The sequence below is a fragment of the Perca fluviatilis genome, chromosome 4 (genome assembly GCF_010015445.1).
Source record: "Perca fluviatilis chromosome 4, GENO_Pfluv_1.0, whole genome shotgun sequence".
NCBI classification, from domain to species: domain Eukaryota; kingdom Metazoa; phylum Chordata; class Actinopteri; order Perciformes; family Percidae; genus Perca; species Perca fluviatilis.
Window position 1 is genome coordinate 15,042,794 of NC_053115.1, and position 13,632 is coordinate 15,056,425.

The 13,632-nt window shown below is 40.5% G+C and overlaps 1 protein-coding gene across 4 annotated transcripts in view; it reads left to right on the top strand.

Moving 5' to 3' along the window:
- LOC120556827 (low-density lipoprotein receptor-related protein 1-like) overlaps positions 1–13,632 on the top strand; it is a 98,686-nt gene that overhangs the window by 23,321 nt on the left and 61,733 nt on the right. For all 4 annotated transcript variants that reach the window (XM_039796560.1, XM_039796562.1, XM_039796561.1 and 1 more), the window contains exons 3-6: positions 8,371–8,508; positions 12,183–12,302; positions 12,953–13,081; positions 13,199–13,462. In XM_039796560.1, the coding sequence (XP_039652494.1) occupies positions 8,371–8,508; positions 12,183–12,302; positions 12,953–13,081; positions 13,199–13,462 (651 nt within the window). The remainder of the gene's footprint in view (positions 1–8,370; positions 8,509–12,182; positions 12,303–12,952; positions 13,082–13,198; positions 13,463–13,632) is intronic.

Consider the following 13,632-nt stretch of genomic DNA (forward strand, 5'->3'; position numbering starts at 1 on the left):
ATTAGCTCTTTAGGAGATAAAGCACTTTTGTAACCACCACTTTCAGAGTGGAAAACACAATCTTTCATGATGTAATGTGCGTCTCACTGACTCAAAAGAAATGAAAGACTGCCTTCAAAAGAAAAAATCTACTTACTCAGGTGTTTGACCCACAGCAGTCGCAATGAGACATAAGGGGGGGTGGTATATATTTGATCAATGGTGTCAATTTGACCCAAAGCCAGTGGTTTTCCTGTTCAGATATGGAAGAGGAAGTGATCTGTTTGATCTGGCCACTGTCTCCTAAAAGCCGCCACCACCCAGTCCAGATAGCCATCAACATGTCAAGAAAAAAACAACCTTTTCTCAACATGAAAGAGTCTTATCGCCTTGCAGCACCCTGTCCCTGCAAGAACTGGCTGCAGGTGTGAGAGCATGTCCATGCAATCTGCTCTTTTACGCACACTATCATCATCCTAAGAATCCAAAGCACCCCTCAATTTAAAATTGAAATTATATGTAAGATCTGTAGTCTCCTATGACTTCATCTCACAGGGATAGGAGTACATTAAAATGAAGTTATCTTTAGCACACATAGCACATTTTTTAGCACTGCCAAACTAAATTGCATTTTGAGATTCATGAGGGTCAAAGACATATATAGAAACTGCAGTATATATATATATATATATATATATATATATACTGCAGTTTCTTATAATGATGTATCTTTGAACACATATATATATATATATATATATATATATATATCACATATATATATATATATTATATTATATATATCTATATATATATATATATATATATACTATATATATATATATATATATATATATATATATATATATATATATATATATATACAAAACACACACACACACACACCGGATGTGAGGACTTGAGGCTAAGGCAGCAGAGAGGGCAAAGCTGGCCCCTTGAAGCAGGACAAGAGAGTCCGGCCTGTGTTTAGCCAAGAAAAGCGTGTCAGGGGTTTAAATTTTAAAAAGACCATTATGTAATACCAGCAGGCCTCTCTGCAGAAGGGGGTGGTGCAGGACAGAGGCACCCTTACGACGGGCGGGGGTGTATTGGGGGACTTTGAGCAAGCCTGGGACAAGAAAGAGATAGAGCAGGGTTTATGATGTGGGAGCGGGAGGTTGAAACCCCCCACCCCCACCCCTTCTTGTTAAAGGTATTAACTACCTTGTGTCTGAATAGTAGCAGTAATAAATGACTACATCCTGTATGGGAGATTGCATTATTGAATGCACAGTTTATCGTCTGCAGTGATTGTTTGATTTCTGTCTCCTCGGGTTTCTTGGCTTGTACAGTGACGATTACTCTCACCCTCCTTTCCAACCAACTTGGCCCCCTGTCATTTGCAAAGCTGTTTTTCTATGCGATAATTAGTCGTCTATCCTTTAAATTAGTTTTCTAGTGCCCTAACTAACAAATAAAAATTACTGGAGAGGGGCTTGGCACTTAATTTGTGATGATTAAAATGAGTCGGATTTCTGGGTAAGAACTCTAAGCCAAAACAGACCTAAATGCCTTTCAGATCTTAAGTCATTCTGGGGCAGCAGCATGGCCCATCTCTGCTCCTTACAAGAAAAACTTGCATAATAAAAATAGTTTTAAGTTAATCCTCGGTCCACTGTGAGGAAATAGGTGGCGAATGAATCAAATAATAAATCTCTTCAATCTGAGAAATAGAGTCGCTACGTAAGAACCTTATAGATAGAAATAGATCTATTTTTCTTCTTTCATCTGTGTGTTTGTGAGTGAAAAGGGAGAAAGAGATACAAAAAAGTGTCCGTGTGTGTTATTTGATCTGTCCTTTTGTGCATAAGCTTGTGGAAAAATGTGTGTGCGGGATGAATGACCTAAAAATACAGATAAAGATCAATCTATTTATTCGGTTGGGGGTATGTGGTGGTGTTGTTCTGTATGAATATTGCAATTTACTTTGCTGATAGAACTGTTTGCTTAGTGGTTTCTGTGCCCTGAGGAGCAGTGGTGCTGCTGCTGTGTTTGGAGAAGGCTCAGTTTGTTGTGCTTTTGAGAGCTGGATTTAGCCTTCCTGCTTTGCTTGTCACCCTGCCAGCCACCCCAGAAGCCCCCCCAGGAAGGAATGAAAATGTGGTTTTGATATCTTGGAAGAAAAGGGATAAGGAGAGAGAGCCAGAGACCAAAGATCCAATCATCAGAGAAGGCACACAGTCTGCCACCAAGGTGAAAGCCAGATATGGTTATATTAAACTGCATTAATGCGGTCAATTTGTACAAAAACATTGTTAAACCAAGATGTGATTGCCGCCTTGACAAAGGGAATTCATGGAGCTGAAAATAAACCCACTTCTTCTGGAGGCACCTTAAGGTGTGGTTGGAGTGGCAGGTTAATGTGTTGTGTTCCACTTGCAGAGTGAAATGTTTATAGGATAACTGTCAGAAATAAACCGTAGCATTGTTACCCTCAGCGTTCTGTGGCTAGCTGTTGCTGTGCCTGCTCTTTTGCTGCCTGTGATCTTTTTTGACAAGACTGTGTTGAGTGGCAACATGAATATAACACACTCCGATGTTAGCCACTCCGTCCTCTCTTAACCTAAATGAAGCTCTGGTGTCGTCTTGTTTTTATCAGTGCCGTGTCCTAGTTGTTTAGAGTTTCGTTTCTTTGTCAGGGCAGATGAAGGAGGGAGGTCAATGGGCTTGGGGCTTATTGGTCAAGATTCGGGTGCTCCGTCCAAGAAATCATGTCCTGTGGGCCAAGATGACAGGGAGGGCCAGCCGGTTCATGAGGACATGGCCATCAGTGGTCAGACAAACCCAGTATTAGTATGTCATTAAGAGCTGCTGGCAGTAAACTGGTGTAATGCTATTTATGCATGAGGTATATTCATGGATCAACATTGTTAAATTATTCAGCTATATCTGGATGGTTGATGTCTGTGTAAAGTAGCAGGATTATTTTTAATTATCGTGCTTGTTAGTAGGATATGTATGTGTGTTTCTGCCATTGTTTCATATGCTGAAGCATCTGTAGTTTTTTTAGAAGAAACTCAAGGCAGCGGGTAGCCTCGTTGCTCTCTACAGTTGGCCTCATTCTGGCCCACATAAAGTCCCTTTTATGTGTTAGCACTGGCAGCATCTCATTATTTGTTTGTGTGTTTGTTATCGGTTGAACAAGCATTGTGTTGACTACCATATTGAGGGGAAGCATGAACTAGTGAATGGAAAATCCCCACAGCCTAACAAGCTTTGGGCTCCGGTACAGCCTGATCCAGACCCAGATCCTGACTCCTTCTCAGTCAGCTGGGCCTCTTTTCTGCCACTGGAGAGGAGACACAGATCAAGAGACCGTTTCCAAGATTAATAAATCTGCAAAAAAAACCTTACTTGTGAGAAAAAAAAAACTCAAGAGTCATGAAAGTATGAACTGTCCAAGCAAGGGAAATGTGTCTTTAAATATTAATCCTAAAACAGCACATACTTAGAAAGTGCCAGCTCCCCTTTCACCACTGTGTCCCCGTGGCCCTCGCCATTTCCCCTGCTCTCCCTCCAGGTGGCCGTGCCACGGTTCAGATCAGGCCTCACACGTGACGCTGCTTACAACACTGCAGCTCAGCCTGCTTTGTTAGGGGTCACAGCCGATTTGTGTGATTCAAACAATGGCCTTAGTTCTCTTGCCCCCCTCCCCCCCCCTCACCCCTAGTACTGGAAAAGTGCATGTGATCTACCGCTATGTATAGCGGCTTAAATGCTCCACTCGTGCAAAGTGTCTGAAATCCAGCATACAGCCTCTAATAGTGACTATCACTTCTATATTGGTATTGAACGTAATTTTGATGAAGGTTTAAACTGCTCGGACAAATTTGTTGCGTCAGACAGACTTATGGGAGAAAGTAAATCTGTCGTGTCTATGACGTCTGCAGCAGAGGAGTGAAGCCTTGGAACAATCTCTAGCTCTCCATAGGAAAAGAATAATTAAATCTTCAGCCTTGGTTTTCACCCACTGGCTCTGTCACAAGGATAGCCTGTATGAGTTGATGATGGGAACACCAGGATGATTTTCCTTTTCCTTGGGTGCCCTTATTGAGCTAAATAACAGAATAGTTGAAGCTGTACCAGCCAGCCTGTGTAGATCTTTCACTGAACTATTCAACGAGCTGTGTAGAGAAACAGAGCAAACAGAAACTTCTCAAAGAAAAAAACAAAAACTTTTGGGCCTGTTAACCTGGCTCACTCACAGTAGAGGAATGTTAGGATAAAAGACCCTGTTTAATTCAAATTAGCAATGCCTTTTCCACTGCGGCTCCACCGACCACTGCCAGCTCGCTCAAGAATGAAGCCTTGTGGGGCTCTGTCCATTTCCTGTGTATGAGGTGTTCTCTCCAACTTTCTCTGTCTTTGTTTCTCACTGTGTTCGTTTTCCACACACTGCCCTCCGTCTTATACACTTACTGTAAATGGGTCAACAGATGTTGGAGGGAAAATGATGGGAGGAGATAAAGAAGGAGAGTGAGTGAGGAGGAGAAGGAAGTAAGGCCAACACTTTGACTTTCCACATGGGCTGAGAATGATGAGCGCTATAGAGAAGTGATCAGTTTCAAATAAAGTTCATGCATCCAAAAAAAAAGAAGGAAGGAAGCAAGATGTCATGCATCGGGTAGATGTAATGTCATCTTTGACTTATTTGCTTCCTTGCTGAGAGTTAGATGAGAAGATTAATACCACTTTAATTTCTATTTCTAAAATATGATATATATATATATATATATATATATATAATATTATTATTATTATAATTATTATTATTATTATTATTATTATTATTATATATTTAAAAAGGTGATATCAGATGATAGCCAATTGGATCGGAGATTGAATTCCGGGCAATGCGTTCCACCTCTTTTGCTTTCCACACATAGGGCTAGATTTATCAAGCCGTTTGCGCCTGTTTCCAGGCGCTAATTGGTCGCAAAGACGGACGTAACCGATGCGGCATATTTACAAACAAGGCGCACTTGGGTAAAATCGCAGATTGCCTGCCACATGAGCGAGAAGAGACAAGTTGTGCTTTCAATATGCGTTGTCGGGAGGGTCGTGGAGAGATGGGAGTTCCACCCAAAAAGGTGGGAGGATAAGCGCAAAGTGCACCTATTTATATTCCGTGGTATTTACAAAGACTGTCAGTAAGAGCGCGCCTCTATTCTGCGGGGGAAATTCTCCGCCTCTTAAAAGCAGGTCTAAACCAGCCGCAATCGAGTTTCCTTGTAGACCTTTATACGCCGCTGGTGAAATGGCAACAGTAATTTGAGCAAGACGAAGACATAAGCGAGGCTGAAAATATTTTTAACAGAAGAATCACACTTTGTCAGTGAACACAACATCATTTAGCTTTACAGATCAAGCAGCCATGCAATATTAGAGTTACTGGAAGAAATCAAAGATGACATTAAATCTCCCACTCAGCGTTCACATCCCATTCCACCAGTTGTTAAACTCCTCGCTACATTACAAATATTGGCATCAGGATCATTTCAAACAGTCATAGCATCAGCAGTGGGAATATCGCAGTCTGCACTCAGCCATATCATAGCACAAGTACCGCTTTGCTACAGTGCAATTTACGGTATAGTGGGCGGAGGAAGACGCTGATTGCCTGATGGGTGTCAGGGTTGACAAATACTACGCAAAATGTGGAAGCATAGCGTGCCCTATTACCGAACTCGCATAAACGGACGCAGCGCAAACTGCGCTAGTGTTAGTAAATCTAGCCCATACTGTTTACCTGCATGCAACTACACTCAAATGTGGTTAATACTACTCGGACTACGAATGGAAACCAGAACACTTCCGATACCAAAATCTTCTCCCGTTGCCTACAGATTCTGCATTCAGATGCGGATGTCTGTTCATAGCGAGATTAGCAGATAGCGGGATTTAGATTAGCAGCAACGACTGGAATCACGGGGAAACAGCTAGCCTGGCTTCTAAAAATATATACCTCTAAAGCTGACCTGTTAACATGTTGTATATTGGTTGTTTAATCCATTGGCCACTCAGTCGAGTGCAGGGACTTCCTCGAGTTTTGTTCTCATTGCTAGGTTGCCAGGAAACTGGTCGCCAAGAAAGAGTTAGAGCACGTAATTCCCAATGTAATTAGAAATGATTGTTGAATGAACATGAAATAAACGCACAAGATACAGTGTGTTAATTAGTGAGCTTTTTAAAAGTACCAGTAAGCAAATTATTGATCAGGGTAGCTGTACGGTTGGGCATTGTTTTGATTTTAACAATTCTGATTCCAATTCCGATTCTTCCTTTTGATTCTGGTTCTTATCGATTCTTGATTCCGATTCTTTGAGGGGTGGAGTTAAAACAGGTCACATGCTTATTTCACAAAAAGAGGAAAGTTTTATTTTGATTGAATGGTGGTTTGCAGTTTTACCGAGCGTAAAACAAAGCCAGACTAGAGCGCCTCTTACAGTGCTCCATGGCTGCAACACAACAAGCGCCTAGCTGCTACAGAAACCAAAACTTGCACATGTTAAATTTGAAACCAAATCCTCCAAACGATTCCAATAAAGAAACGATTCCGATGGAATCGTAATTTTTGGAACGATTCGTAGGAATCGGTTCTCGATGCCCAACCCTAGGTAGCTGTATGCTTTTGTCGTAATATAATATATGTCGGGTATATAAATTTAGTTGGTTTAGGCATCTCACAGACTCGGACAGTGGTGACAGAAGATTGGACATACAGCACAGAGTTGTTGGCAACACATGGGCTGGTTGGATTTAAGGACAGAAGTTGTGCTGAGTCATTCTTTATGTGGATGAAAGACTGGTCAGAGTCACAAGGCAGGAAACCTCATCCAAGAAAAAGATTTCAGTAATAAGGCCATTAAGTAGAAAAGCAGTGATTTTAGCAATACATTCACTTCAAACCATTCAGTTTTGGCCAAACTCATATTCACTCAAGATGAATATGTTTTCTTTCCCAGGGATCCCAAAGTCTAGCCTGGCTCCGCCCTCCTACGTACTTCCGCTCAATTTTCATTTTCCTTCAGTACTCCGTCTGGGTTTGCAGTATATTCTTGGGTTTTCTCCGGCCAAATATTTGACGGTCCAATCAGCAAACAGAGGGAGTGGCTGAGAACGATGATGTTGAGGACGTGCGCTAGAAAGATGTGAGATGGTTATGGCAGATCCAGTTTTAAACTTCAACAGAGTACCCGCCTTCAAGGAAGTTAACACTTGTCAATGGAGAGTGGCCAGACTCTGTACAAATGAAATGTACAATAGTCTGGTAGCACCAGGCTACCCAAAGTTCTCTTTTAGCACATAGTACTATAGCAGGCCTGCATGCCACTACACTGGCGTGCTTATTGGTGTTTTGCCTGTGGGATGGATGTGTTTATGCTGTAGATGTACAGGGTAGGTAGTTATTTGACCAGTTCCAACTAAGGCAATTGTGTGTTTTTAGTTCCTGCTAGTTTTCTCTTGTGGCCATCTTTGCCAGCCAGAACGGTTCTCTGAATTTCTGCCTTATGGTTCTTTCTGCTAAATTGGCAAGAGGAAAAGATGAATGTCAATTCATGATTGATGAGAAGGTAAAGGCTGAAGTATTAGGAAACAAGGTAAAGGAACAGAACAGCTCACACTCAGAAATGTCCCGTATTGCTGTCCTGTAATTGTCTGATAATATTTAAGAGTTTTTCCAGTTCATATGCCAGGACTAAGTTGGCCCATTGAATTCCAGATTGTTTGCTGCACACCCAGCTTACTTCTGTCTTGTATCTTGGTGCGTTATGGTTTGTGATGAGACCCACCACAGCGGTGGCATCCACAAATATGAAGGAACAGATAGCTTGATGTGCACTTACCGGGGGAGATGGTAGAGAAACATTTCTGTGTTGCTTCAGTCTGACAAATACATTGTCAGACACAGTTCATGTTGTCTGTTCGAAAATCTGTCATCCACTGGCAGAATGAAAGGCCAGTGTTTTATAAAGATTGATTTTGTAGCATTTCTGCTTTACTGAACGCTTTATAGTCGAGACAAAATCGATGAAAGAGACAAAGGGAGAAGGCATGTGACATATGAAAATCCCAGGGTAAGATTAATCTTAGAAAATACACAGTGCTATACTGTATGTGCCGTCATGGCTCCAAACAAACCAGTTTGTAACAGGGTTTGTGGAGTGGCACAGCTGGAGTGTTCACAGGTAAGGTGGTACAGTGCAATTTTAGTAATAGTTTGGTATGACATTTTACAAGATGGTGTAGAGTAGCAAAACATTTACTCAGTTATACAAAGGATTATTATACACCTTTTCAGTCAACCATACTTGTTTTTGTCTTCCTCAGGTCCACACAGTACCATATCACGGTGCCCTCCCAATGAGTACCAGTGTGGAGGAACAGAGCTCTGCATCCACATGAGCAAACTGTGCAATGGGGCTCCAGACTGTACTGACGGCTGGGATGAGGGACCACACTGCAGAGGTATCACTGTCACACACGCACACGGACACACACGCACGCACACATTTTTGGGATATGCAATATGAAAGTGTGCAGGTTAAAATTACATTGATTGTGCTTGTCCATACTGTCTGTGTCTCTGGCTCTGTCTCACCCCCGTAATCTTCACACTAAAGTCACAGTAACAAATTGATTGAACACATCAATGTAAAAACATTTTGTGTTTTATTTTTATTTTTTTTGCCACAGTTCTGTATGCTGTACGGAGACACAACCTACTGCATGTTTGGCATCCCGTGTCTGGGTATATGTGGAGCAAGATGCTCATTAATTTATTCTTTTTGAAAAATTAAATTAGGGAAGTTATCATGTTGAAACTCCAAACTAGGAAGCAATATATGATGAGTCTAAAGAAAGTAATGTCCTGTACAAGAATTTGCTGTCCAAGATGACCACACTGATACGAAAATAGAACTAGACTGTGCAAAAAACTTTTATATCTTTTTCCGGATAGATGGATAATTACAGGAAAGGGTGAAGGTCTGAAGGGAACTGAGGACTTCCTCTATTTGGGAGTTATGTCTATCAAAAGTTTAGCAGAGGGACACGACTGATGATAGACAAATCAAATACTGCACAACTGCCTTTCTTACCTCCAACCTGTTCAAAATCCAACAACTAAGAATCTAAGAAAATATGAAATCATTATTTCATCCTGAGGCTCTGAGATGTAACATAAATATCTTTCGTTGACATCTTTTGTTTTCTAAGGGGTTATGAGTGTTCCGGTCAGGGGTCATTTGATTGGAAGTGGTATGCATCCTGAACCAAAACAGAGCAATTTTCTGTACTTTTATTTGCTCAAAATAAATATGTTGTGGTATGTGTCACAGTTGGTTGTTTACATTGTTGCCCATGTTGGTTTTCTAAACACATCTCGGTTGTTCGAGGCTCAGACTTGTTTTGGAAAATTCCGGGCATGTCTGTAATTTGAACTGTGGTTGTCCCAGCAAGCCTCTGGAGTGCAGCAGGAAGACTTGTGTACTTGTCTATAATATTCAATGCGGATTTAATATGTGGGGATTGGCAGCAAGACGCTGGTTATATGGAGTAACTCATTTGGTGTTTATTCTCATAGAGAGCAGATGACTTAAAAGTCGGGGATAATAGCTGAAAATGCTAGTTTGCAAAAAGCTAGTTTAGTTTTTTCTTCAAGTTTAACTCTATTATTGATTGCTTTAATCCAGAAATACAATATATTCAATTTATAGCAGTAGTGGAATGTAACTAAGTACATTTACTCAAGTACTGTATGTAAATACAAATTTGAGGTACTTGTACTTTACTTGAGTCTTTTCTTTTCATGTCACTTTCTACTTCTACTCCACTACATTTCAGAGAGAAATATTTTACTTTTTGCTCCACCTGAAAGCTTTACAAATTAAAATAATTAAGATTTTTGCACAAAAAACACATAGTAGTTTATAAAATGTTTTATTATAAATTAAACTACCCAACAATATAACGGCCTACAAGTACAGCTGAAATGATTAGCCGATTAATCACAGAACTGCTTAGATCGTTTCCAGTTTCTAAATTGTGAGGATTTTTCTGCATTGAGTACATTTTCCTGATGATACATTTTCAGTGCAGGACTTTTACTTGTAACAGAGTATTTTTACACTTCGGTATTACTATTTTTACTTAAGTAAAGGATCTGAATACTTCTTCCACCTCTGCTGTACAGTATTGCACCACGACTGTGGGCTTTTGTTTCTTTAATCTTGAAATTGTGGTGAGATTCCTGATCCTTCTTCTCTCTCCCCGGAGGTGTTGTGTTAGTGTGAATTGTCTGCCAGTGTTTTCTGGGCAAAGTGAATCACTTGTGACTGATAGATCTCAGCCTGGTTTGACACGACTGTGTCTGTTTGACTATGACTCACTGTGTGTTGATTTATATCTCACAGGATGTGCAGTGCACAGTTGAAAACTCTACTGAGATTCCATTATGTGTCGGTCAGCTGATCGGAAGGTGTGATTGCAGCGCGTTGTGGTTGTGCCCTTCTATATTTGATGCGTGTGTAGCCTTGGAGATGCTCGGGGTTTAGCGGGGAGGTATTGGTTTTGAGTTCAGAGCCAAAGTATTCATTGATTTCTGTTGAGTCTTCCATTTACAGACTTTGTATGTAATATTTGTTTTACTTAAAGGAACAATCCACCTTAACACTCCTTAAAATTATGTCATATTTTAAAGATTTAAAACATACAGGTAAAAATAACATTTTGATGCGACTAATTCACAATCAAACATTAAACTTATTTCTTTCTAGACTCATATTTACAATTTGCTGACATACAGTGATTGCACGTGTACTGTCGTGATGGAAACAACGCTAGAGTTGATATCGATAATGATTGGTACAGCAAAAAGCTGTTACTACAGGGATAAATATTGTTATTGTTATTACATGTGAGATGAGCTGAAGACATCCAGGAACTCTTATGAAAAATCACTTTACTGAAATTGGTTCCTTAAATTTAGAATTTACTTTGCAGCCATGACTATAATTACTAGTATACATTTCATCACTTACACTTTACTGTGCATATACATTCAGTTTCCACTCCTTTGCACTCATAATTCTCTACAGAATTCTACAGGACCATGAAGAACTAAATATGAGTATGAGTATGGGTATAAATGAGTCTTATTAAAATCGTAATCCACAATATGGATTTATGGATGATTATATATATTTTCTTCATAAAATAAGGATGTAAAAATATTTTTTGTAAATGTTATAATGAAAACAATAAAAATGACTAAATTTATATGCACCTTTCAAAACAAAGTTACTAAATGCTTTACAGTAACAACAGATCCAAATCCAAAACACAAGTTATAAAACAAGACAAAATAATTTTAGCAATTACAACAAATACCATCAGTTACAAAAAAGCCAAGAGATGAAAAGTAAGTTTTAAGAAGACCTTTAAAAGAGGTTAGTGAGTTTGCTTGTGGATCTCAGGTAGGGGGTTCCACATGTTAAGAGGCAGGTCACCTTTTATGATCTTGATATTTAATTTGTTATTCACAAGTAATTCAAAGCTTAGGGCTTGCACCTCTGTGTCTGCTGAACTATTTTTTAGTTTACACCGTTACTGTAGTAGTATTATAATGCTTGTACAGTAGCTGCACTGTGTTCTGCAAAGAATAATTGGCGTGATGGTGCATTATTAGCTTGACCTGCTGTAATTGTCCACATTGTTAGCACTTTCTTTTTTTTCTATCTCTGCTGCTTTTGTACTGAGCTGTTGTTCATAGGACAGATCTAAGAACTCTGTCCGTTTCTGAAATCAGTCACACAACCACACTGTAGATCACATCTCTTAGCCAGTTCTGAAGCTGATGATGACTTGATGGGTTACTGAGCTGACTCTGAATGTGTTGTATTTATTTTATTTTTTATTTGCCTCATTGACAGGAGGAGGCCGCAGAGTATAGTTCAACAATTTAGCCAGACACATCAAGTATTTGTACTCTTCAGCACCCAGCTGAGCAGTAAATATTCCCCAGAGAAACCTAAATAAACACCTTGGGACTTTAGTCACTTCTTTATACAATGTCTGTCGTCTTCATGTCTTCCTACGCATATTATTTTAAAGACTCACTCCTGTCTTCTGTCTCTCTCCAGAGTTTATGCCCAACTGCTCGTTCGTGGGTTGTCAGGAAAACTGTGCGGTGACTCCAGCAGGGCCTGCTTGTTACTGTAAGAGTGGTTACGAGATCAGCCCAGATGGAAAGACGTGCAAAGGTGAGTTGCTCTGCCATGGCCACCCTCTGTGATACCTGCAGTTAAGTATGAGCCACAAGTATTTAATCATCAAGTCAGGAAAAAAAGTTGATCTTTGTATTTTATTCCTGCATGAAGTGGCAGACAGCCAGCATGACAGGATGTGAATTTTGCATCGACCTCAGACATAAGCTTACGTGCTTATCTCCTCCGGTAACTCCACATCAGCACGGAAGTTCTTTTAGCATCCGAAGCTGCACCTGTGTTTACTCAGGCGTTTGGAAAAGATGAATCAAGTGCAGAACACACAGTGGTTAGTTCAGGGTCCTTGTTAGTGTGGAGCATTTCCCACAAAAGCCTGTTTAGAAACATTCATATGTTAGCAGCCACTGACATTATAGAGGAGTGACAGGCATCGATGAGCAACAACCTCACTGTTATAATGGTTATTTTCTGCAACATACAAGTTTAATGAATCACTAACTTATTCTGGCAAAAATGTACTGAACAGGAGACACAGAATTGTTAGTTTTTTAAAGTTAAATCAGCACTGTTGTGTCCCATTTGTGGATATGTTCATTTGTACTGCATTTTCTGTTCTATTTCTCAACTAGAATTTGTTATTTGCTATACCTGAGCAATAAGACCATCTGTGGTTTCTGTGGTTTTAGATTTTGACGAGTGCAGTTTGTATGGGACCTGCAGTCAGTCCTGTACCAACACTGAAGGCTCCTACACCTGTTCCTGTGTGGAGGGCTACTTGTCCCAACCAGATAACCGCTCATGCAAGGCTAAGAATGGTAAGGACCAGCAGACAGCAGCAGGACTGAATGTAATCCTGTCCTGACTGAGACTGTGCGGATGATCTATTTACATTCCTTCTGTTAACCGTTACTTATGTTCATGCCACGTTCTAGTGCCAGTAGACCGTCTGCCTGTCTTGCTGATCGCCAACTCCCAGAACATCCAAGCTACCTCCCTGAGCGGCACCACGGTCCACAGCCTTCTGTCAACCAGCACCAAGCAAACCACGGCCATGGACTTCCTCTACGCCCAGGAGACTGTCTGCTGGATCCATGTAGGAGATGCTCCCTCATCCACACACCTCAAATGTGCCAAGATCCCCAATCTGAAGAGCTTCACAGAGGAGAGAGTCATCAACATCTCCCTCAGCCTGCACCGTGAGTACACCACAGCAGCATGCAACTTCACCCTGGTGTATTTATAAAGTACAGTATAATCTGCACAGGCACACACAGCCCAGTTCTCGACACATAATAAAAAAAAAAAATTGCCTCACGCTGCAACAAGGTATTGTGTATATATATGTTGTGTGTGTGTGTGTGTGTGT